Source organism: Euprymna scolopes, chromosome 2 (genome assembly GCF_053919585.1).
Source record: "Euprymna scolopes isolate OS-2025 chromosome 2, ASM5391958v1, whole genome shotgun sequence".
In the NCBI taxonomy this organism is placed as follows: domain Eukaryota; kingdom Metazoa; phylum Mollusca; class Cephalopoda; order Sepiida; family Sepiolidae; genus Euprymna; species Euprymna scolopes.
Genome location: NC_136483.1, coordinates 198,303,435 through 198,328,485, shown reverse-complemented (window position 1 = coordinate 198,328,485; position 25,051 = coordinate 198,303,435). Strand labels below are relative to the sequence as shown.

The 25,051-nt window shown below is 31.7% G+C and overlaps 1 protein-coding gene across 1 annotated transcript in view; it reads left to right on the top strand.

The window, feature by feature from the left end:
* Positions 1–25,051, top strand: part of LOC145241310 (uncharacterized) — a 119,621-nt gene that overhangs the window by 19,313 nt on the left and 75,257 nt on the right. The window contains exons 2-7 of the mRNA XM_080104123.1: positions 14,280–14,462; positions 17,817–17,873; positions 22,070–22,242; positions 23,553–23,777; positions 23,990–24,142; positions 24,242–24,443. Coding sequence (XP_079960249.1) covers positions 14,280–14,462; positions 17,817–17,873; positions 22,070–22,242; positions 23,553–23,777; positions 23,990–24,142; positions 24,242–24,443 — 993 coding nt within the window. The remainder of the gene's footprint in view (positions 1–14,279; positions 14,463–17,816; positions 17,874–22,069; positions 22,243–23,552; positions 23,778–23,989; positions 24,143–24,241; positions 24,444–25,051) is intronic.

Genomic DNA, 25,051 nt, shown 5'->3' with positions numbered 1-25,051 from the left:
ATTAGTAACGTTAATCGATGATGAGTTATCATGTTAATCGATGGTTGAAAAGGTTTAATTGTCAAAAGAAACAAGCTTGTCATTCAATTAAAGCCTCATTCTGCTCCAGACTGTCATTTGAGCGGTCGAGTTTCGATCCTGGCTTGAAGGATTATGCCATTACTTATGATGTGTGTACATTCGTTTTCTTTCATATCTCATGAGTATGGTATCATCAGCAAATATATCCATCTCGAACACAATGTTATCAGGTAGATTGTTTATGAAAATCAGGAATAATAACGGCCTAAGGATCAAGCCTTAAGGCACACCCGTATTAATATTACGTTGTTTGAACGTATGCCCATCGAGGACAACCTGGACTTTTCTCTTGTCTAAGAAGGATCTGATAATATCATCAAGGATTCCCAACCTGAAACGTTCGCACTCCCAGAGGGTGCGAGACGATATGTAAGGGAGTGCGAGAAAAGTTAAAATAGGAAATAGACTATTGCTAATCTTTTATGTTTCTGTTTCCTTTTGCAATGTATTTCTGGCTTTCATTTCAGTCTTAGATGGATGGATGGGTTATTTAATCAGCATATCAACCTTTGTGGGTCATTTAATGCTGTTTTTTTTTGTTATTTTTTTCTATCAACCCCTTCTGGGCCATTCAATGCTGAATCTAGTCATTTTGGGGATAGTATTTGATGTTGTATCCAGTTATTTTATAGGAGACTTTTATTCTTGAAGCTCTTTGTATTTTCAATCGTTAGTTTGTAGCTTTTGGTTTGGTTGTTTTATAGTGGATTTTATCATTTTTCTTCTGTCATTGTCTGTCATTTCAGTCTTAAGAACTGTTATTAAATACATAGTTGAATAGATTTAATTCAAACATGTGTTTAAACGTGAATTCAGAAATTTTGGGAGTGCGAGGTTTGAAGGTAATTTCTTGAGGGGTGCGGATAAAAAAGGTTGGGAATGACTATTAAGTACAGTGTGGAACGATAAAATTGTCGCCCTAGAAAAGACAACATGTTTTCATTTCCGTTTTTTTTTTTTTTTTTTTTTTTTGCAGACAATCTTCTAGTTGGCTAACTGTGTAAAATCCCAAGAGCGATAGGAGCCTTGCATCATGTCTGAAAGTGACACAATGTTCAACGAGTGAGATTGGAGATGCGCCACTGTACAACTCATGCTCTCTACCGATCCTATTTATGACAACAGCACAATTGTCAGCACCCTCAAAATGCATCTCTTGATTGCCACAAATAACAGGGATGCGTCAGAGTGATAAAACAAAGTTTCTGGCCACAGTTATGGTCTTTGGTGTGGTTTTAAGTGAGGGCCACATCATGCCACCTCATATCTTTGAAGTCGACTTGAAAATCAACACCAAAGTGTACCTGGATGTGTTGAAGAGTGTGGTGATCTGCTGGTGGAATCAGGTAGCCGCTGACAGATCCTAGTTTTGGCAACAGGACTCAGCGCCGGCCCATACAAGTCTTAAGAGACACAGACTTGGCTTCAGAAGGAGTGCTACGACTTTGTACCCCTCACTGGCTCTCCTTCTCACCTGATCTGAACCCGCTTGACTACTTCGTTTGGTCATATGTCGAGAATATCACCAACATGACCTCCCACAACAGCAAAGCCAGCCTGGTCGCCGCCATCCACTGAGTATTCGCTAAGCTCTTACCAGTGCTTGTAGAGCCTTCGAACCCATGTGAAACTTTATATTTGGGTTTTAGCCGTGGAAAATCAGTGCAAAAGTGTGAAATTAAAAAAAGTGCAATTTGCCAGGTGAAGGACGACATTACAAATATGCATGCGCAAAGTAATAGTTATTGGTTACTGTTTTAATTTTTAGTCTTGCAGCAAACATGTTTTTATAGTCCAAGCATTAATGTCAAAGGAAAAAGTAAATTATAAGCTAAACGTTTTGATTTTGATTCTCGGTCGTAACGCACGAGTCATTTTTTTAAAACTTTTTAAATCCTTACTATATAATGGGTTCCAATATAATATAATAATAAATACGAAATCTGCATTAATCAAAATATCAGATTTAAGCGTATTTTACGATCGGGCAATGCCGGGTGGCCTGCTAGTATATATATATATATATATATATATATATATATATATATATATATATATATATATGTTAATCATTTACTTATAATGTTATACTTATAATGTCAGTTGGTATATACGAATCGTAATGGATTAAAAAATTTTCTCATAAATAAATTTTTTTTTATTTTGAAAAACTATAAGCTCAATGAACCCGATAAAAAGGCATTCATTGAGCTTGAAACTTTCAATATATATATACATATATATATATATATATGTATATATATATATATATATATATATATCTTCTTCTATAATATAAAGCTGTGTGTGTGTGTGTGTGTGTGTCTGGTTACGAATAGGCTCCTATCTGGTTGACTATTTTAAAAAACTGATTACATATAATGATAGAAGATGTATCGAGATACAGGAATGGGTATGTTTGATCTGGCAGAACCGTGGTTCATTAAAATTGTGGGGTCTGCGTTCGCACCGGGTCCACAAAGTATGGAAATAAAGAATTTAAAAATTAAAAAAAAACGTTTACAAGTGTTTTTGATATAGATATACATAAGAATACTTTGATAAGTATGTTTTAACTTAAATAAGGATCGTATAATAAAATTGTGGGGTCTGCATTCGCGCCTGGCCTCCATAGAATGGAAATAGGCACAAACTTTAATAAAGACTTTTCATATCTATCTGCGTAAGTATACTTTGGTAATTATGTTTCAGTTTAAAGAAATATGGTATAATAAAATTATGGGGTGTTCGTTCGCACCTAACCTCCATAGAATGGAAATATGTCACAAAGTTTTACAAGGTTTTTTTAATATAGATCCACAAAATATTGTGATAAGAGTTTCAGTGTGAACAGGTATGGTATAATAAATTATGGGGTTTATCTATTTTATTTTTACTTTCATCATATTTTGCTTTGGTTTTGATACCCCCAAATTCGACCCAAATTTTCAAACCTTCCTTATGAAAATCATACTTTCATAAATCAGAGTCAATTTTCTGTAGGCTGTTTTTGAGTCCAGTCAACGACGGGTACTTTTGCTAGTATATATATATATATATATATATATATATATATATATATATATATATATATATATATATAACGCAATCATGAAACTTTTTAAATAAAGTGAACGTTTAAATTAAAGTTAACAGGATGAAGAGAAGAAAAGGAAAAAATGGGGAAGTCAGCTGACCGGGTTCGCCCTCGCTTTATCAAAGCTGTATCGAGGGCTTTGTTTTGGAGAAAAAAAAAAACACGAATGGGAATCGAAAATATGTACAAATAAAACAACGTTGCGTTACATTATGTATAGGAGAAAAAAAAATGGAGGAAAGCGATCGAAATACGTTTTTAATCATTAATTTTTCTTCCCTTAATGAGTGCGTTATATAAATGTTGTACCCCTCAAAGAATCATGAAATATATATATATATATATATATATATATATATATATATATATATATATATATATATATATATATACGTCCAATCAACAGGGGACACGTGCAAGAGAGGAAACTTGGGCAAGTGAATTTAAATAGAAAGGTTATAGGTAATAAAATCATTTTAAATTTTAAATGTTTTATGCATTATATGAGTTTCACGAATAAATTCATTTTGTGAAGAAATCCCTAACTTCTGTTATTGAATTGTTTATTATTTGAGATAAACTCGAAAGTCAAAATCTAATGTGTTTTCATTTCCTAAAAGAATACTTGTTAATGTAATTGATTCCTTTTAAATAAATTATCTACAAGTTCAGTCCAAATGCCACTTGTTTAGTGTTCCTTAATAAAGTACATAAAAACAGTAAAAGTAAATATTTATTATTATTACTAAGCGTGCTTACAGTCATTGTTCATTCAATTTTAACACAAAGAAGTTTCATGAAAATGACTTTTGTCCCTTAAACTAGCTATAAAAATGATAAAAAAACAACAAATGGTCTTATTATTACTGCCGCCTGCAAAGGGGGACCTTACTCTAGATCCGAGTCCACTCTGTTGGACAAAATGACTTTCTCTAGGATTGCAATACTCACAATCTTAGCCACTTTTGCTAATGCAGGTAAGAAAGTTTTTTTTTTTTTTTTAAATTTATTTTAGTTCAGTTTTATTTCCTTTTAGAACCGTTTTTTTTTAAATTTTTTAATTATATTTTTAAAAAATTTGAAACTCTTATGATTTATTATTTGACGAATTTTATGCGTTTGTCTCAATTTGTTTTTGTTTTGTTTTTTTCTCGGCAAGATTAGATTACCTTCGATTATTGTCAGTTTTTTTTTTTTTAAATAGGTGTAAGAAATCAATTAAATATTCCCCGAATTTCTATTTATTTGGAGTATTCTAAAGGGTTTGGGAGGCATAGTACGTGGATAAATTCCATTTTAACATCAAATATATCAGACTACAGGGTTGGATTTGATCCATAGTTATGAAGCACAAATTAAGTGTGATTTTCTGAATTTCAATTAAGCTTAATTCTTTAGAGATTTTTGGAATCAAAATCAAGGATTATAAGTATAAGAGTATCATCTGTTTATCTTTATAGAAAAGTGACTTTGTCTGTATAAGGAACGGTCTCTACCAAACTACTTCGTCGATTTTTTGTCTACAGTCTTGAAACTTGATACATAGGGGATTTAGACATGTGGAACAAATTCGATTTGGTTATTAGCTGGCCAAAATAGCTGCTAAGGGGGCAAAATTAAAAATAATTACAACTTGGCAGGCATAAGTCGACTAAACACGCATCTTCTATGCATGCACAAATATACATTTATACGTTAAACTACATTAATTTTTTAATTTTTGACATGCGTATGTATTTAGGTCATATGGTAGGGATTACCGTTGTTGATCTAAATGTTTTGATTTCGATTCTAGCTGATGGTACCCAAGTCATTTTTTTTTAAAACTTTTGAAATCATTACTATACATTAGGTACAATATAATAATAGAGTATTGGCTCTATAATAATTAATACAAAATCTGCATAAATTAAAATATCATATTTAAGCATATTTTACGACCGGTCAATGCCGGACAGCTTGCTAGTTGTAGCATAGTTTATCAAATTGTATTCGGTTTGGCTATTATGTTCTATCCTCTCATAATATTCTACATCAATCAACTGATAATCTGTCCATCTCATTAACACTTATAATCTAATAGTAAATAGTCTTGATAATTCGTGACTCATAAGCAAAAAATATTGTCACGATACATCGTTTGGTGAATTTAAATCGAACCAGCATTGTTTTTGTTTTAATTATAAATACTTGTTGTTAAGGTGGTGTTCTTTTAATTACCTTTTGAAAATTATTGGATACAAATGCCTCCCAGAACTTCCAATCTTTTAATTCATAAGGATATGCTAAGGTTTTTAAACATAGCTTTAATATATATATATATAGTAAGTTATAAAATGTATATGGCGATTAAGCTACATTGAATATTCCGCATTTCATCCACTCTAGGACTCTTCAGGCTTATGCGCATAAACCTGAAGAGTCCTAGAGTGGATGAAATGCGGAATATTCAGTGTAGCTTAATCGCCATATATATTTTATAACTTATTAACTAGCTCTACCTACGTATTGAGCACTTTTGAAGTAAATACTTAAAGTTTACGCATAAATTTATACTTTCGTATATTAATTTTATGTGAGTAAATGAAGTAGTTATATATATATATATATATATATATATATATATATATATATATATATATATATATATATATATATACTCTTTTTCATCCCAAACAAGGAATATTACCACTTGTAACATAAGGGACTACTATCTGGGATTTTGTCTAACAGGAAACCGTGGAGAGTTGACCAGCGAGATATCTGTTCGCATTGCATTTAAACTTCAGCAGGTTACTACAGTTAATGAAACAGGGAACAGGAAGGGAATTCCAAAGTCTAGCAGTCTAAGGGAAGAAACTATGTAGATGACTTTCGGGTATCCAAGGACCTCAGCAGTGAAGAGATGGGATTTTGAGGCTTGTTGAGTAAGTTGGGAGTATGTACGTCGAGGGAGCACAAGTGTTATGAGTTCATCAGAACATATTTCATTAAAGTACTTATTATAAAACAAACACAGCGATGGGACAGGGGTTGGAGCTTTGTTGATCGTGCAGTAACTATTAAATTTGAGGCTCTGCTTTGGACTTTGTCTAAAAGTGAGGGACTAGTGGTATATGCACTAGCCGAGATGTGGCAACACTACATCATGCATGCGTGAATTATGGACTTGTAAATATATAGTATACTCTTTAATGTGAGTAATTTTAATTATGGCCTTGTAAATATATAGAATACTCTTTAATGTGATTTTCTAGCATGAAAATGATTTCTTAATCAACAGTTTAAATGCTTTCAAATTCCTTTCAAATTTTAAAAGATCACAAATAGTGATGGGACGAATCAAATATTTTCCTCGATTCCGATAAAATTACTGATTCTGTTGAGATTATTTATAAATTTCTAAATATTTAACTATAAAGTTGGTAATTTTTCACAATTACCATAAAAGTACACGTTAAATGTGCAGATATTTTCCAAATGTAAAGATACACTTGCGAGGTATAGTCTACAGATTTTTGTTTTACTGGTAGTTTTTTCTTTTTTTTTACAAAGGAATCGCCACTTATTAAGGCCCAGAGGCCACTTGAGGATAAGGGTTAATGAGAGTACAGTAGCCAATGAGAAAATATCAGACAAGCACTTGCCATAAAAATAACAATAAAACAGAGACATGTTCGCAACGTCTCTTCTGTGGGAAAGAGGTTGCAAGGAAGAGAAAACAGCATCCCCCACTAGGCCACAGAGTCTATTTTGAACTCTGTCAAGGCAGAATAAGCTGCTTCTAGCAGCTCTAGCCCAAATGTGGCAATTTGGCTCTTATACAGGTAGAAAACTGCATCATCAATGAAATATCTACTGGAGTGGTAGAACGATCCTACCATTTTTTCAGCAGATTTGATGTATGTTCCATCTTAGATCTGGAGTAGAGGTCAGACCTAAAAGCTTGTCAAAACATGAAGCCTCCCCAAGACGAAAGCCATTCATTTAAATTAGTGCCAGATGGGGATCAGAGCATTGATAATGGAAAGACAGAAGGTTGGTTTTAGATGCATTAAAAGTAACCAGCCACCTCTTTCCGCATTACACCACGTGATCAAGATCAGAGGAGAAAGAATCAGAGAGAACTTGGTCGTTTATGGCCTTTGAAATGTTGCCATAGCTGGTAGTGTCGTCAGCATAAATGTCTACGAATGATATAAGGATGTGATTTGGGAGATCATTGATGTAGATCAGGAAGAGGATGGACCCTGAGGGACTCCAACATTAATACTGTGAGCTTCTGATTTCTGCCCATTAACCACTACTCTTATGAGCCTATCAGAAAGAAATGATTTAATAATTGAAAAGACATTTCCAGCTATACCATAGCTGGAGATTTTGTGGAGTAGACCTTTATGCCATACCCTATCAAAGGCCTTTGATATTTCAAGGGCAATTGTTTTAGAAGGGAAGCCTCCATCGAGTTTAAAATCAGTAAATATTTATTATTTTATTATTACTACCAACAGTGGAAACTTTGTTTTAAACAGAATAAAATAAAAAAAAACAATTAAAAGAATCGTTTTTTGTATCGGAAAATAGGCACAAATTTCTCTGATTCTGATACCCCCCCCCCAAACGTTCAGATTTTTTTGATTCCCGATTCCAATTAATCATCCTAACAGCAGTCACAAAGTAATTTATTGTTTTTCAACTATTGACATAATATCATATCTTACTTATTAATAAAGGAACCGAAATGCATTCTGGTGGATTTACTTTCATAATAAAATTATAACAAATTCATGATTCTAAAAGTTATGGTAGCACAAAAAAATCTCCACGTGTTTGCTATGTTCATGTGCAACTTTTGGCTTTTCCTTCTCGCCCTTGGAGAAGGGTTAGTTTAGTGCTAATCGCCTGAGGCACCCTTACCGGAAAATGCCGACGGGGTTATCCAGTCAATATTTATTATACCATAGAGTTCTTCCTCTGGGGTGTTAATTCCACTTTCCGACCGTGTGTCTCATTTTTTGCTGTGCAAGGGAGATAACTAAAATATGACGCCTCTGTTCAGTCTCCAAAGACAAAAGATACCTCCTGTAAAAGCAGCTGCAATTGCTGTAATTGCGAAGTAAGGGTTGCGCAAGCCCAACCACACCTCTCCGGAATCGGCATTGCTTGGGTTCAGTGGCAAAGAGAAATCCAGGACGACTGGAAACAATGTCGAGATAAGCGGCAAGCACATACAGCACCTGGAAGTCCCAAATGGTCACCCATTTAGTACTGATCGGGTTCACCGTTGCTTGACTTCGGTAATCCAGTGGAACCAGTGTGTCAACGTGATTATGCCGTATTCAAAGTAAAATAACTAAAATATTCACACCTATATGTGAATTTTTATATATTTTTATGCGTATATACATGAGTAAAATCATCCACAGCTCTTCTTATGATTTTATTAATCAATGTATGTCGTGCACAGCTCATCAGTGGGACAAGACATGCAATGATGGGTTTTACAATAGTCTTAGTTTTTATCTAGTATACCATCGGTAGAAGCGGGGAAGAGAAACCTGTGTATAAACACATTTGGTAATAAAAAGCAAAGTAAGACATAAGATCACTTTTTATGTCCGACCCCCCCCCCCAAAAAAAAAAAAATAAAACAAAAAAACTGGCATTCTAGATAAGACAAAAGTAAAAAATTGCTCCAGTCAGGAAGTATTTCTCTTCATCTAAGAACAGAACAGATAACACTTTGAATAATTTGCAATAAGACGATGCACAGTGTATGTAAATATTCAGAAAAAGTGTGGAGAGTTGGGGCCGTCATCCGATGTCTATCTAATTTTTTATTTGATTCATTAGCAGTCACCACAATACCACATATATATATATATATATATATATATATATATATATATATATATATATATATATATATATATATATATATATTAACTGTACCCTGCCACGTGTTGCAGTGGCTCAATTTGGTGCAATGGAAAAATTTAATAAAAAGAGAAAATGCATGTTTCTTATATTAGTAGAGCAATCCACTGCAAAAAGTGAAAAAGAAGGCGAAAATGAAAAGAAATGGTACTCTTGCAGAATTTGATCTGGATCCTCAGGAGTTTCTGTCAATCATTCATGGTTTGAACTTGACCAACAATCAGTGGATGAAGCCGAACCTAGCAAAAATGTTGAAACGTTAAATTTTTTTTTTTTTTTGTTTTACAAAAATGTGAGTTAGTAATTAATATTTGGTTGATGGTGGGGGGAGGGGGTTACTATACACAGATTCGAAAAAGTTGTTCAAAAACAAATAAATGAAAGCAAAGGTAAGGTAAGTTACGTTTCTACCTAATTGGATAATTGTTTAGTGTTTTTATGTAATGTAAAATGTTTAATTGGCTCAAAAAACAGAAATGGTCGTGGACTCTGTTGAATACGTTAAGTTCGGGAAAGTAAGTTGAAAACTAAAAACTATACAAAACAGTGTCTGAAACTCACCGAATATATGTTACCATGACATAGGCTGGCATAATCGGTGGGTTTCTGACAGTATTTTGTATAGTTTTTTTAGTTTTAACTCACTTTCTCTAACTTAAAGTAATCAACAGTGTCCACCACCATTTGTAGCTTTCAAATACCCCAATAAACACTGTTTTTCGAGCCGACTAAACGTTACATTAAATGAAAAGGGTTTGTATTACTAATACAAAGAAGTTGTCAAAAAATAAATATATAATAAATAAATGTTATCAAAGGCAAGAAAAGTAAATATTCTACCTAACTGGATAAGATTTTAGTGTTTTTATGTAATGTATAATCGGTTCAAAAACATTCAATGTTTATCGGTATATCTGAAAAATACAAATGGCGGCAGACTGTATCGAACACGTTAAGTTTGGGGAAATTTTGGGAAAATGAATTTAAACTAAAAAACTATACAAAATACTGTTAGGAATAACTCAATATATGTTACCATGACGTAGGCTGGCATATACTCTGTGGTTTTAAACTTTTGCTCGATACAGGTGACGACTTTTAAAAGTCCCTTTTAGTGATTACCTGGTTTGAGGATATTTGCACAACTAAACGGCAAATCTGCTTCAAAAAATCCGGTATTATTTTACTTTAAGGCCTGTTTCACGTTCATATATAACGAAATATTTTATTGTAGATTTCGGTGTGCTAAAAACGAATCTGCAAACCGTTTCCGTAGCAAAAAGAAAGTTTTCATGATATTCATGAAATTACTTTTTCGAAAAGTGGGTGATCACTTTTCAATGTAAATTTAACTTAGAATAAGCACTCACTTTCTGGACACCTGAGAGAGGGGCATTTTTCTGTGTTTCTTGGCTAAAAAGTTTTTTGTTTGATTTCTTTTGCATGGTAATAACGCCTGAACTCTGGGACTATTTTCCATTTCACAGCCTTAGCCTTTGTTTACGCTTTGCGTGAGCATAAACAAAAGCTGTTTAGCCAATAAACATGGGAAAAAATCCCCCCTCTCTCAGGTGGCTAGAAAGTGGGTGCTCATTTTAAGTTAAATTTACATGGAAAAGTGATCGCCATTTTTTCGAAAAAGTAATTTCTTCATATCATAAAAACTATTTTTTTGCGACGGAAACGGTTTGCAGATTCGTTTTTAGCACACCAAAATCTACAAAAAAAAATTTTGTTATTAAAAAAAAAATTAAAAAGTTTTTTGTTTGATTTCTTTTGCATGGTATTAACCCCTGAACTCTGGGACTATTTTCCATTTCACAGACGTAGCCTTTGTTTATGCTATGCGTGAGCATAAACGAAAACTGTTAAATATGTATTCGCGTACCAAACTGTCTTGTCAAAAAACCTTTAAGCCAATAAACACGAAAATAAATGCCCCTTCCTCGGGTGGCCAGAAAGTGGGTACTCATTTTAAGTTAAATTTACATGGAAAAGTGATCACCAACTTTTCGAAAAAAAATTTCTTCAGATCATGAAAACTATTTTGGTACTCCTTGGGCGTTAAGTTCCATGGCGACCCGCAGAATTATTTAATGGTCGTTCCCTTAGTACCCCCCCTAGTCAAGGCTAATGCATGCGCACGTAACATTTTTTATTTATTTACTTACGTGGTGGAGTTTCTATACTGATAGGTTTTTTGAAATTTTTTCACTGGATTATTATTGATTGAACACTAACCAGATTATGAAAAAAAATTGAAAAAAAAAAATATTTCAACATTTGAAAGGGGTACTCACTTTTTAGTTACCACGTTCTGGTAAATCGGTCACTCATTTTTTTTTTTTTTTTCTAAATACGGAAGTGTCTTCGGGAGATATAAAATGGTCGCATGTTGACGAAGCAATGTATCGGGAGGCGTACGGGATGAAAAATTATTGGTAAATTTTTAGATTAGGTCCACCTCCTCAATTTTCTTTTAAATGACAACTTGAAATGGTTTTCGACTATGCTGAATACGAAAATAGCATTGAAATTTTGCAGAAATAAGTAGTTATCAAAATATAAAAAGTTGTATTATGCATTGTAATCTTTGGCGGCCATCTTTTTTATGTGCGTGTATTTTTTTATGGCACGTGTGCACATAAAAAGATGGCCGCCGAAGAATACAATGCATAATACAACTATTTATTTCCGCAAAATTTCAATGCGATTTACATGTTCAGTATACTCGGAAACCTATAGATGTCGTCATTGAAAGGAAAATTGTGAAGGTGGACCTAATCTAAAAAAATACAAAATTATTAAACATTTCTCCAGCATGTTAGTGAAATTTATAATACTTTAAAAAAAATTAAAAAAACAAACAAAAGTTTCGAAAAAAAACAAAAAAACTCACCTTTCATAAAAACAATTTAAAAAAAACACCCACAAACTGACTTTTAACTAAATAAGTAAAAAAAAAAATTTTTTTAAACTCGAAACTTTATTTTCATAAAAACAATAAAAAAAGTCATGTTCAATCTATTTTTTTTTCTTTGAGAAACAAATATATTTCTGACTTACAAATGCGGTAGAGGCTCATATTATTTTTAGTTTCTATGGTTTTGATATACCGCGTTTTTATTGCTTACAAAATGGGTAACTGATTTATCAGAACGTTGTAACTAAAAAGTGAGCACCACTTTCAAATGTCGAAATAATGATTTCTTTTTAATTTTTTTTTTAATAATCTGTTTAATTAGTGTCCAATCAATAATAATCCAGTGAAAAAAAAAAAAAAAATTCCAAAAACCTATAAGTATAGAAATTAAGCATGTTATCTCTTTTCATAAATAATTTAAAAAAAAAAGTAACTAAACCATTTGTTGATAATTTGTCATGTGTACAAACATTTATTTATTTACGTAGGCTTAACTCTTTTCAGGAATAAGAAAAGTTTTACTCTTTAAGAATAATAAAAGGAAAAAGTTACTGAACATTTATAAAAGGACTTACTTCTTTTCATGAAGGCCAGAGGAATAGTTGGCCGAAAAGTCGTGAAACAACAACTAATAAAGATGAGAATGATAGTCCGCAATAAATAAAAATGGTGCTAATGCAGAGAGCGATCCGCGCTATTTTTTAAATTGTATTTCCATGTTTAATTAATGTTTTACGATATGTTTTTTTTTTATTCAATTGTAAGGTTAAAGTACAGAATAGGTACAAAACATCCTCCCCTCCCCATGTTAAGAATGACTTTTTAAATAATAACATTATTTCAGCACGGATCACTCTCTGCATGAGTATCATAAAAATTAATACAAATAACACTTATCTCAATAAGTGAAAGGTTAATTTCTACCGGAAATAAAATGGCGATAATCTCGCAGTTACAAAAAATATTTTTTTATTTAATTTAATATTTTTATAATTCGCAATGTTAAGTTATTTTAATAACATGCAAACATTCCTTGACTTTAAAAATAGAATTTCTGAAAATTTCAATTAAATTGGTAACGTAGAAATATGGTTTTATTCGCTTTTAACGAACCAAACATTACATTTTTATATATATAGATGTATAGACTTGTATGTAATATACTGAGTTCGTGTAATTCAGTAAATTTTCATATACCAATGAGTTTTAAGCCAAAAAGAGTTGACTTAAGGAGTAAGCTACAAAATTATCATATTTCATAATTGAGTATTAATATACTGTGAAGGCAAAATGAAGACTTCAAACAATGTGTTGATGGCAATAAAAAGTGTATTTCATTTTACGTTACAATTGTTTCCATGTCCAGTCGAACAATTTCAAACATTATATCGTTTGAAAATTTAAAAAAACCAGCATTTCTTCAGACTTTATGAATAAAAACACTTTTGACAATAGAGCAGTTTTGAAGAGAAAATAAAGAAAGAAAAATGAAAAGTTCCCTTAACATTTACCTTTGCAGTCCACAAAGGTAAATGTTGCTCACATGCTTTTTTTCATTGTTTGAAGTCTTGATTTTGCCTTCACAGTATGTATATATATATATATATATATATATATATATATATATATATATTACTATAATTATTTCATTAAAGTACTTATAAAACAAGCACAGGGATGCAATATTGCAGCGATATACTCTAGGGTTTTAAAGTGTTTGAAAAACGTATATGCTGTTAAATTTATGCTTCAATATTTTCCAATATAATAGCTGTGTTACTCCTTGTTCGATATGCAAATATATAAAATAAATTCCTAAAAATGGAAACCAAATAATCATATTCTGGGAAAAATATGGATTTAAACAAATTTCAGGAAGAAATATGGGCCATAAGAATTGGCAAGACTCATTTATTTCAAAATAAATAACATTTTTAAACATAATTTAATTTGAAACATTGTGTTATTATGCTAATAGTACCATATATTGATAATATATTACAAGAAAACCACAGTTATTGCTCAAATTACAATTAACAAAACAATACAAATTTTTACAAAAATTTGTGACACTTTGTACGCTTTCTTCCATTCTTAATCAAATCCATCAGCCTCCTATCAACAGAGGATGTTAATTTATGTATTTGTTGAGGTGTGATTTCAGAAGATACCTCCTTAATTCTCTCCCAAAGGTCTTTTTTTACTGAATTGATGCCCGTTTTTGTAAACCTTCCTCTTCAGAATCGACCAGAGGTTCTCTGTCAGATTCAAATCCAGGCTCTGAGGTGGTCAATCCATCAGACGTTCAGCAGAGATCCCCTCAGCTGAAAGCCAAGCTTGGGGCATTGTCTTGTAGAGATTCTAGTTTACAGCATCATTTGGTGATTTCAACCAAGGCAATAAATTCTGTTCCAAAAACTTGCAGTAATTCACAGAATTCATTTTGACATCTTCGAGGACAAGAAAAGCGCCAAGAACCTCACTACTAATAACCCTAGCCCAAATCATTAACTCCTTCTTCCCTGTTGACGTCTAAATTGCAAGCCTTTAAGAAGCCATCCCTTGGTCCAACCTCGTCAGTCCAGAGAAAATTTTGAAAATTGGTTTTCAAATATTTAGTGGTCCATGCCAGTCGCTTCAGGACAGTTGATATCACTCAAACGAGGACATTTTTTTGTCGGTGTTCTTCGGCCGACTATTTGTTTCAAAATCCGATTTCGGATCCTTTTACTCCTGCATGGTCGAAGATAGCTTTGCTGTACTGTGTGGGTTTGCTAACACACCCCTTTTGATTTTTCTCAAATCTCGTGGTGAAGTCGCCTTTCGTCTGCCACTTTCATGCTTTTTTCTTCCATCTTTGCTGTCAATGACAAAATGTTTCGTAGTTCGATGATCTCGCTTCAACATTTTTGAAATTTCTAATGTAGATTTCTTCGCAACAAGTAATTTTACAATTTAGCTCTTCTAACTATCTGTCAACATCGTTCCTTTAGCCATTATTGATAAATTTAGGTGACCTGCATACATTTTTGGCTCATTTGAAAAGAGAAAAATGTTTGACGATAATTAAAATGTTTTGTTTTTTTTCATAAAATGTAATAATGAAAATAAACAGAATAGCAAGTAGCAAATGATGAAATAGATGAAACTAAAAAATAAAGAATAAAATTGATAACGAAATTAAGAAAAAATAGGTCTGCAAACTCTTTTGTCCCCCACAGTATGTATGGGCGTGGCTCAGAGGCTAAGGAATGAAAATGAAGGGTTGTATGTTTCGGTTTCGATTCTAGCTGATGACACCCAAGTCATATATATATCAAGGCCCGGAGGCCACTCAAGGATAAGTGTTAAATGTTAGTTAGATGATGAGACAAGATCGCTCATGGAACTTGGATAAGGTTAGATTATCTAAATGAACGACTCAATAGTAAATTGTTCGCATTAGGCTTGAAGTCGACCATGTTATAGTCAGCAGGGAAGCAAACAAACGGTATTGCATTCCACAGACAGACCGTTTTAGGAAAAAAACTCTGCTCATGGAATTTTCATTTAGTTTTGGACACAGATAATGAGTGAGGAAAGTTGTTGGTAGTTGTTTTAGCAAAGCGAGTACCAAAAAAACAGACTCGCAACATCTCTTGTGTGAAAAAGGTCATCACTCACTAAATTTCAAAGACGGTTTTGTACTCTCTAAAAGCAGGAAAGAGTACCGTTTAAGGCTCCACCCCGGATATGGCAACAGTACTCCATCTTAGACCGTTTTTGAGTCTTGTACAGGCAGAGGATTGCGTCGCAAGTCTATTTCTAAATTGCAAATGAACAATCAAATTTCTTTTATCTCATTCTTTCTTTACGGTCTTATTAAAAATACATTTGTATCAAAATTACCAAAATGTTAACATTTATCTAAACAAAAGATATTGTTTCATATTATTTGAATTCATCGGACTACTGTTCTCATATTGAATGTCATTTTCAGACCATTTTGCTTGGTGTAATCTCAGTTCTTTTTCAGATGTATCTTGTCAAACTCTTTGTCCGTAAGGACCCATAGCGCAGTGGTTAAAGTAGTTAGAAAAATCAATTGTGAAAGTGATTTTCTCCTGAAGGTTGAAAACTCAGTTCTTAGTGAGAGCGACTGAAAAATACATTTGCAAATTACTTAGTATCTCTATCCAGTCATGGCTAACCGAACAAGAACATGATACCCCTGTGAAGTAAATAAAGGGTTTCGTTCGAAAATTTGTCCATATTTCTGAGTTCGACAGAAACATTCTCAAGTTCGACAAGATACACATGAAAAAGGTCGGAGGTTACATCGACCGAAACGTTGTAAAAATGAAACTCAACATGAGGACAATGAATCTAAATATTAAGTTGGTGCAAAAATAATATCGTTTTTATGTTTTGTATAGTTAAATGTCAAAAATATATATAGTTAAACGTCAAAAAATATATACAGTTAAACGTCAAAAATATATATAGTTGAATTAAAAAAAATATATATAGTTGGACGTCAAAAAATGTATATAGTTGAACATCAAAAAATATATGCATAGTTGAACGTCAAAAATATATATATAAGTGAACGTCTAAAAATGTATATAGTTGAACGTCAAAATATATATATAGTTGAACGTCAAAAAATATATAGGTGAACGGAGAAAATGTATATAGTTGAACGACAATATATATATATATATATATATATATATAGTTGAACGTCAAAAAAATTATATAGTTGAACGTCAAAAAATATATATAGTTGAACATCAAGAAATATATACAGTAGAACATCAAAATATATATATAGTTAAACGTAAAAAATTATATATAGGTGAACGTCAAAAAATGTATATAGTTGGATGTAAAAAATATATATAGTTGAATGTCAAAAATATATATATAGTGGAACGTCATAAATATATATATAGTTGAACGTAAAAATAATATATAGTTGAACGTCAAAAATATATATATAGTTGAACGTCAAATATATATACAGTTGAACGTCAAAAAATGTATATAGCTGAACGTCAAAAAATATATAAGCGAAGGTAAAAAAATGTATATAGATGAACGTCAAAAAATATATAATTGAACGTCAAAAAATATATATATAGTTGAACGTCAAAAATGTATAGAGTTGAACGTCAAAAAATGTATAAAGTTGGACTTAAAATATATATATATATAGTTTAACATAAAAAATATATATAGTGAAACGTCAAAAAATATATATATGTAGTTGAACATACAAAATGTATATAGTTGGCCGTCAAAAATATATATAGTTGAACGTCAAAAAATATATATAACAATGTCAAAAATATATATAGTTGAACGTCAAAAAATGTATATAGCTGAACGTCAAAAAATATGTATATAATTGACCGTCAAAAATGTATATAGTTGAACGTAAAATATATATATATAGTTGAACGTCAAAATATATATATATAGGTGAACATCAAAAAATGTATGTAGTTGAACGTCAAAAACATATTTATATATATTTGAACGTCAAAAACGATATTATTTTTGCACCAACCTAATAATACAAATAACCAATCCTCATCTCCAAAATTTAGAAACGTTATATTGTTTCGTGTTTATAACAAACTTATGAATGAAATGTTTATTATTTGAAATTAATGATTCAACTATTTCAAGAAGCGAACTTTGCGAATCGTTAGCGCGCCGGCAAACATAATTTGTTAAGATATGAAATTTTTGATTGTTGCAATAATTTTATAAAATTATTTCTTTTGTTTGCAGGACCATTACACCATAAAGATATCACGAAAGAAAACACATGTGCCATAACATGCCCAGGTAAGATTTTTTTTTTCATCTTAATCAACTATTACAGTCAAAATATAAATATACTAGCGAGACCCATAAAAATTCCACAGTTGTGTCTTTCATCTGGTGTATAATGATGACCTACTTAAAATAATGACAACGGAGTTTGTATCACATGTTCATTAGTGTATGAAGATCGCTTCAGACAAGACATGAAGCTAATTGATGAGAACGAAAGCTGATTCTTGCAAAAACAGATTTCGATGTCCATTGGCCTGAGTTCTTAAATGACCAAGTTTATATGTTGGAGTAAAAAAATAAGTGAGAGGAGACTTGCATAAATCTGCAGTTTTTAGGATGAAGTTACTGGAATAGGAAGTTGTGTTAAACTGAGGTATCTAAAACAGCGAATTGACATAGACGACCAGAGCAAGGAGTCAAACCAGTCGCAATAAAGGAGTAGATCAAACAATTCTGAAGCAGACATGCAATAACAGCATTTATAGAAAAGATTGAGACTAGCAACATCACATCTGAGAGAGAGAGAGAGAGAGAGAGAGAAGAGAAAGAAAGAGAGAGAAAGAGTGACACAGACAGACAGACAGACAGACAGAAGATGCAGAGAAGAAGAAAGGGTGAGGTCAATCAAATAAAAAACCTTCAAATTGGGACAGCTTCATCAGTCAAAATATGGCAACAATACTCCATACATAGTCTGATAATATATTTATATATAGATGATAGCGTCAGGTGTGGGAAAGTGTTTACAGTGATAGAGAAAATTGTTATTACAAGAAGCAGAAAAGGCAAGGGATTTACTATATGAAATCCAAGAAAGATTTGGCGAGAAAGAAGTTTCGATTTCTCTTTAGACGATTTACGAACTGAGTCAGAAAACAATTCGTACCCAAGTGAAGCCAAGTCAACTTCTAGATGAACTACACATTACAACTGATCCAAGGGAGATGGGCGAGAATCAACAGCAAGTGATATCATTAACATCCGGACGATGGTAATGATCTGAATAATGTTCTCCGGAAAATCATGGATGTTGAGAAGAAACAGAATTGGTCCTGGAATAAAGCTTTGAAGAACATCAAGAATATGATAGGAAAAATAGAATGGAGCGACACCATCCAGTGTTAATCACAATCTTCCACCTGACTGAAAATGCCTAATAAATGCAAAAATTTTATCATTCGTCATGATATTGTTGTTGTAGCATTTTCGTTCAAAGTGAAACATACTCGTCTAAGTACTCTGGTTTTTGTCGTTGCAGAATACATCTGGTTATTGGGGTCTATCTCCAAATCCCTTATAGGAGTTTATATCTGATGAACGTCCGACGTGAACGCAGACACACGATATTATTCCATTTTTCGACAGAACAGATAACATATTTTAACCTAGAAATCGCATGTACTTAAATTCTGACTAACTTCCCATGGGTACTACTACTACTACTACTACTACTACTACTACTACTACTGCTGCTGCTGCTGTTGATATTAGTAATATATACACAAGTATCATTATCATTATTATTAGTAGTAGTAGTAGTAGTAGTAGTGGTATCCTAATAGGTGGGCCGTGTCATAGAATGTGACAGGGGATGAGTCGATATTGCTGGTCCATTTCACATATATTTATTTTCCACGTCTGTTGTCAAATAAGCTCTATTATATTTCGAGTTGTCTATTCTTCTGTTTGCCGGTCCAACTAAATCTCAGAAACTACCAAAGATACAGTTAGTTATGCTAAAAACTAATTGTAATATTCATTGATTCGAGGTCGCAAGGGAAAAGTTAATAATAATTAAAGTCAACCCAAGAAATAAAACTAATTCGATAAATCATTTTCACCAATGAAATTTAAAAAATGTATAAAAATAAAATAAATATAAAAAAAATTATAGTGCAGAGGATGATTTTTAGGCTATAATGTCTATTATTATTTATGATTCCTGGTTTGTCCAGGTGGTCCTGCTAGTGTTAATAAAGAGATCACTCAAAAGTCAGCAAAATAATCTGCATGATTTTCAAATCGATAGAAAAATATGGTGCAATTCGTTTGATTTATCACTTTCGATAATTATTGATGTCAACGACTTTGGCATCAGCGATTAAAGATCGATTGAGATAAAAAAAAAAAAGCTTTTAAACTTCCATTTTTGTGACAATGAAAAGAAATGGTTAACTTTTATTCTAATGTGGCTGTGAATGTATAAAATGCATTTATTTATCTATTGTATTATAAGTTTGAAATAAAATAGAAGGATAGCCAGGACTGCTGGAAAAGAAAAGAAAACAGTTTTAAAAAAATATGTAAAATCTTTCTTCTGAAATCGCTATAAGTTATGTTTTCGTATTGTTTGGATTTATCGAACTACTGTTCTCATCATGAGTATGATTTTCACAACGTTTCGGTCGATGAAACCGCCGAACTTCCTCAGGTGTATCTTGTCGAACTCGGGAATGTTTTTGTCGAACTCAGGAATTTGGATGGAATTTCGAATGAAATAAGTTATTTACTTCACGTGGGTAGTATGTTCTCGTTCCGTCAGCCACGACTGGATAGAGGTTCTAAGTAATTCGCAATTATAGTTTTCGGCCGCCCACACTGATAATTGAACCTTAAACCTACAGTAGAATACCACTTTTTACAATTGATTTTTCCAAGTACTGTAACTATTGCTTCATGTTCGAAATTCCGTCCAAATTCTTGAGTTCGACAGAAAACGTTCTGAGTTTGACAAGATACACATGAAGAAGGTCGGAGGTTACATCGCCCGAAATATTGTGAAAATGACACTCAAGATGGGAACAATATTCCGATGAATCCAAATGATACAGATAACTAATCCTCATCTCAAAAATATTTTGAATACAGTTTCTTTCGACTGTTTCTTAGATTGAGTTTTTAACATCCTTTCTTTTCATGCATATCCGGCATAAAAATAGAAATAAAAAAAAATATTTTTTTTATGTTTTTTTTTGTTTTTTTTGCATTTGCCGTTTTTTATACATATTTATGTGTTGTTTGCACCCTCGTAAAGTGAACACATTTTTTTGGCTTTTTTATCCCATATACATGTGCTAGAACGACCATGTGAAAAATGCATGTGATTGAATGATTAAACAGTTTTCTAACGAATGATAAAAATAATTTTTTTTGTATAGTTTTAAAGGTTAAAACTTCCAAGACTATATATATATATATATATATATATATATATATATATATATATATATATATATATTAGTGACTCTGTGTGTGTGTAGGAGAGAGTTGCTTCCTCATAGGTTCCGAAACGGCTGAGCCTATCTTTTGCAAATTTCACACAAAGGTTATTAATATATCTGGCAGTGTTCTTAGATATGTTCGCCCGATAAGTATCAAAAATCGAAAAAATCCGATCTTAAAAATAGTCTTTTCCCTTTTGTAGACAAAAAGAAGACTTTTTACCGGGTAATATTTTACGTTACACCGGCCACCAATTTTATTTTAATTTTTTCTTATTAATGAGTTCAATTTACGATAACAGAAGACGTTATCATTTAAAATCGCCGCAAATCATTTCTTCGTTTGCATATTCTAAAACTAAATATAAAACAGAGGTGAATTTTCCAGGACATTCATCCTCGAGCCTAAATATCAGCTGACCTGATATTGTAAATAAAAACAGACAGAATTTGGTGAACGACATTATCATTATTATATTTATTTATTTATTTATTTATTTATATGTTCTTTGTTTTTTTGTTGTTTTTTTTTTTTTGCTAATTAGTCCAGCAGGCAAATTATTCCTCAAAATATATAATAATCTATAGAGAACTGATTCTATAATAATACATATGCAATCTGCATAAATTAAAATATCATGTTTAAGCGTATTGTATGACCGGACAACGCCAGACGGCCAGCTAGTAATCGAAAGCACGGCGAGGCTTGAACATAGGACTTCTTGTCTGTGGGTGTCGATATTGTTAGGATTAAATTAGGTGATCTTTTAGATCAGTGATTTTTCTGTCTGCTAAATATGTCACATTCTTTAGAACGAATCAATCTTTTAACCTAAATTTCTTGTCATTCACAAACAATCCGTAATAAGTAAAACTTTAGAATCATTGAATTTAATGTAACTTTTGTAAAAAGAAAAAAACATCCAGTCAGCATGAAACGAATGAACATTATTCAAATATTTGATTTTTGTTTTTATTTTGTAGACAAAAACAACAACAACAGCAAATTCAATTACCAAACTGGAACCGTCTACGAATTCTCTTACGATGCAAAAACTCTAACCAAAATGAATGGTGCCTCTGAAGACTCTGCCATGATCAACATGAACGCCAAGGTTGAGATTGAACCCGTGACCAAATGTGATCTTGTCATGAGGGTGAGTGAAACAGTACAAGTAGAACTTTAGATTGATTTCGAGAAGAGCCACTGTCGATCGATTTGTCACGTTGTGTTTCATCTGTCACGCTTAAGTTTCAAATAATTTTATCGTTGAACGTACATATTAAACTTAAGAATTGGTCCTTTTAAAAATTTACTTCACATTCGAATACTACACCTTATTGTAGATTTAAGCGATGACTGGATATCATTTTCTCTTTGTTCACACATGTTTATTTAGATTTACACCTATGAAAACGGTAATGATAAATGAAATTTTGAAATATTAACAAGGGTTTTATTTAAGAAAGCAAACATTTCCCGCGCTGAAATATTCTATTCCTGTCTAATGAACATTTATAATTTTACTTACAGAGAAAAAATTAACCGTATTCATTTTTCTTTACGATACACAATATATTTATTATTTGTTTATAACTTCTAAGTCAGACGTCTGTATGCGTTATTCATCCATCCAAACAAAGATTTTATTTGTTATAAACCATCCTTGGTGTATGATTACTATTTCCTGTTAAGTTTAGTGTTCTGTGAGTGGTAGTTTAAGAGTTTATCAGTTAAATATTTACAGACATAGGCACACATCTACTATTTTATAATATATATATATATATATATATATATATATATATATATATATATATATAGCCTGACGAATTTTCACGAGAATGAAACGCGGAATATTCTCTGTAGCTTAATTGCCATATATATTTTCATAACTAACTATATATATATAATTACAATGAATGGTTAAAAGAATATGCAAAGTAGCTATATCTTTTGCTAGTGAATGTAATTCCACGACCCATGTATTAGAAAGTTGTATTTTCTTTTTAAATGATAGAAAAAAGTGTTTTTAATATGAATACCAATACACAAAAAAATAATTTATAAGAGTGTGTGTATATATATATATATATATATATATATATATATATATATATATATATATATATTTATATATATATATATATATAATGTATATATATATAATGTATATATATATATATATAACGGCCTTTTTCTTTCTTATTTTTTCTCTTTTTTGCTCTCTCTCTCTCTCTCTACATTTTTTGTCTTTATTCTTTCTCTCATGCATTCACTTACACACCTGCATACACACATATTTTTATTTATAACTTCTAAGTCAGTCTTTCTGAATAGTATCATCTAAAATCATGTATTTTACTCTCTCTGATCTTTAATCCTCATTTAGTTCAACTAGTTCACTATACTTTATGTAATTTTTAATTAACTGCTGCTTAAATCTCTAATGGCTTTTTTTTTCAGATCACGGATGCTTCTCTTCGAGATTCTGAAGACGATCAGAACTCTCAAGCTTTCAAAGAAGCCATGATGAAGCAACCATTAAAGTTCTCATTCCAAGATGGCCGAATTGATCACGTCTGTGCAATGGATGGCGAGTCAACCTGGACTCTAAACATCAAAAGAGGTATCCTCTCTGCTTTCCAAAACTCCATGGATAACTTTGATCGGGATCAGAATTTGACAGAGGTTAGTTTCATTCATTCTATGTAATTTATTAAATCTAACATATAGTTAGTTTCATTCATTCTATGTAATTTATTAAATCTAACATATAGTTAGTTTCATTCATTCTATGTAATTTATTAAATCTAACAAATAGTTTTTCAATAGAAAACAAAAATATGACATTAAAATATTGAAGCCTGCAATAAAAACATGTAATATATTTTGTTTTACAGGTTGATGTAGTCGGTTCTTGCAATGCCGAATACAAAATATTAGATGAAGGTCACAGAATAATGCTATTGAAAAAGACGAAAAATCTGCTCGGATGCAGCGACCGTGAAGGTTATCGATCGGCCGTCCAATCCATCGGATACAACGTGCCTTCAGTAAGTATTTACCTTTTTGATATTTCACTAAATTCCAATTAATTCGACCAATTATCAAATCAATAATGAATTTGATTTGTTGTCTGTTCTCTTTTTCAGTTTGTCAAATCTCTTCCATTGATGAAGAGTGAATACAAATGTACACAGACACTCGATCTCGACTCTAACATCCTTCAAAGCACAACATGTTTAGAGGAACACGTGTTCAGACCATTCTCTTCTGGAAAGAACGGTGCCATGACAACCAGTGAACAGACTTTAACCTTCGTCAATAGGAAAAGGGCTGGGCGTCCGTCTAATGGTCAGTATTTATTCATCCTTTATGAGATTTAGAATAACTAACAATATCAATATCACTTTTTATAGATTTAATTCAACAGCAAATTCGTTAATATTATTTCATAGCAGACAAATCTAAAAGACTACGGAATAAATGATATAATAACTGAGAGATCAAACAGTAACCAACAATTTAAAAGTACAATACAAATCAAATCAGCAAAGCAAGTTCGAATTCTGAGTTGGGTAGTTCATTTATAATTCAAATTAATTTTCATGGGAAAGTTATTTCTTTCTTAATTTAACTATTTGTAAAATATCAAAAGATGCAGGTATATTGACTGATAATCAATAAGTGGATAATTCAACGAATTAGAAAGATCATTAAATCATCTTTGAGCGAACTTGAACCCACTCATCTAAAGGTCATTATTATATAGCATCGTTTCAAATTCTTTGCCTCCCCACGAGACACAACTTTTTTAAAAAGAAAAATCAAAAGACAAAATATTATAATTTTGGATTTATGACATTTGTTTTATTATTTAAACAAATTGTGTGAAACACAAATAAATTTACCATATAAGAAATACATGTGTGAAGGTGAAAATTGTAAAAGGTTTTAAGATT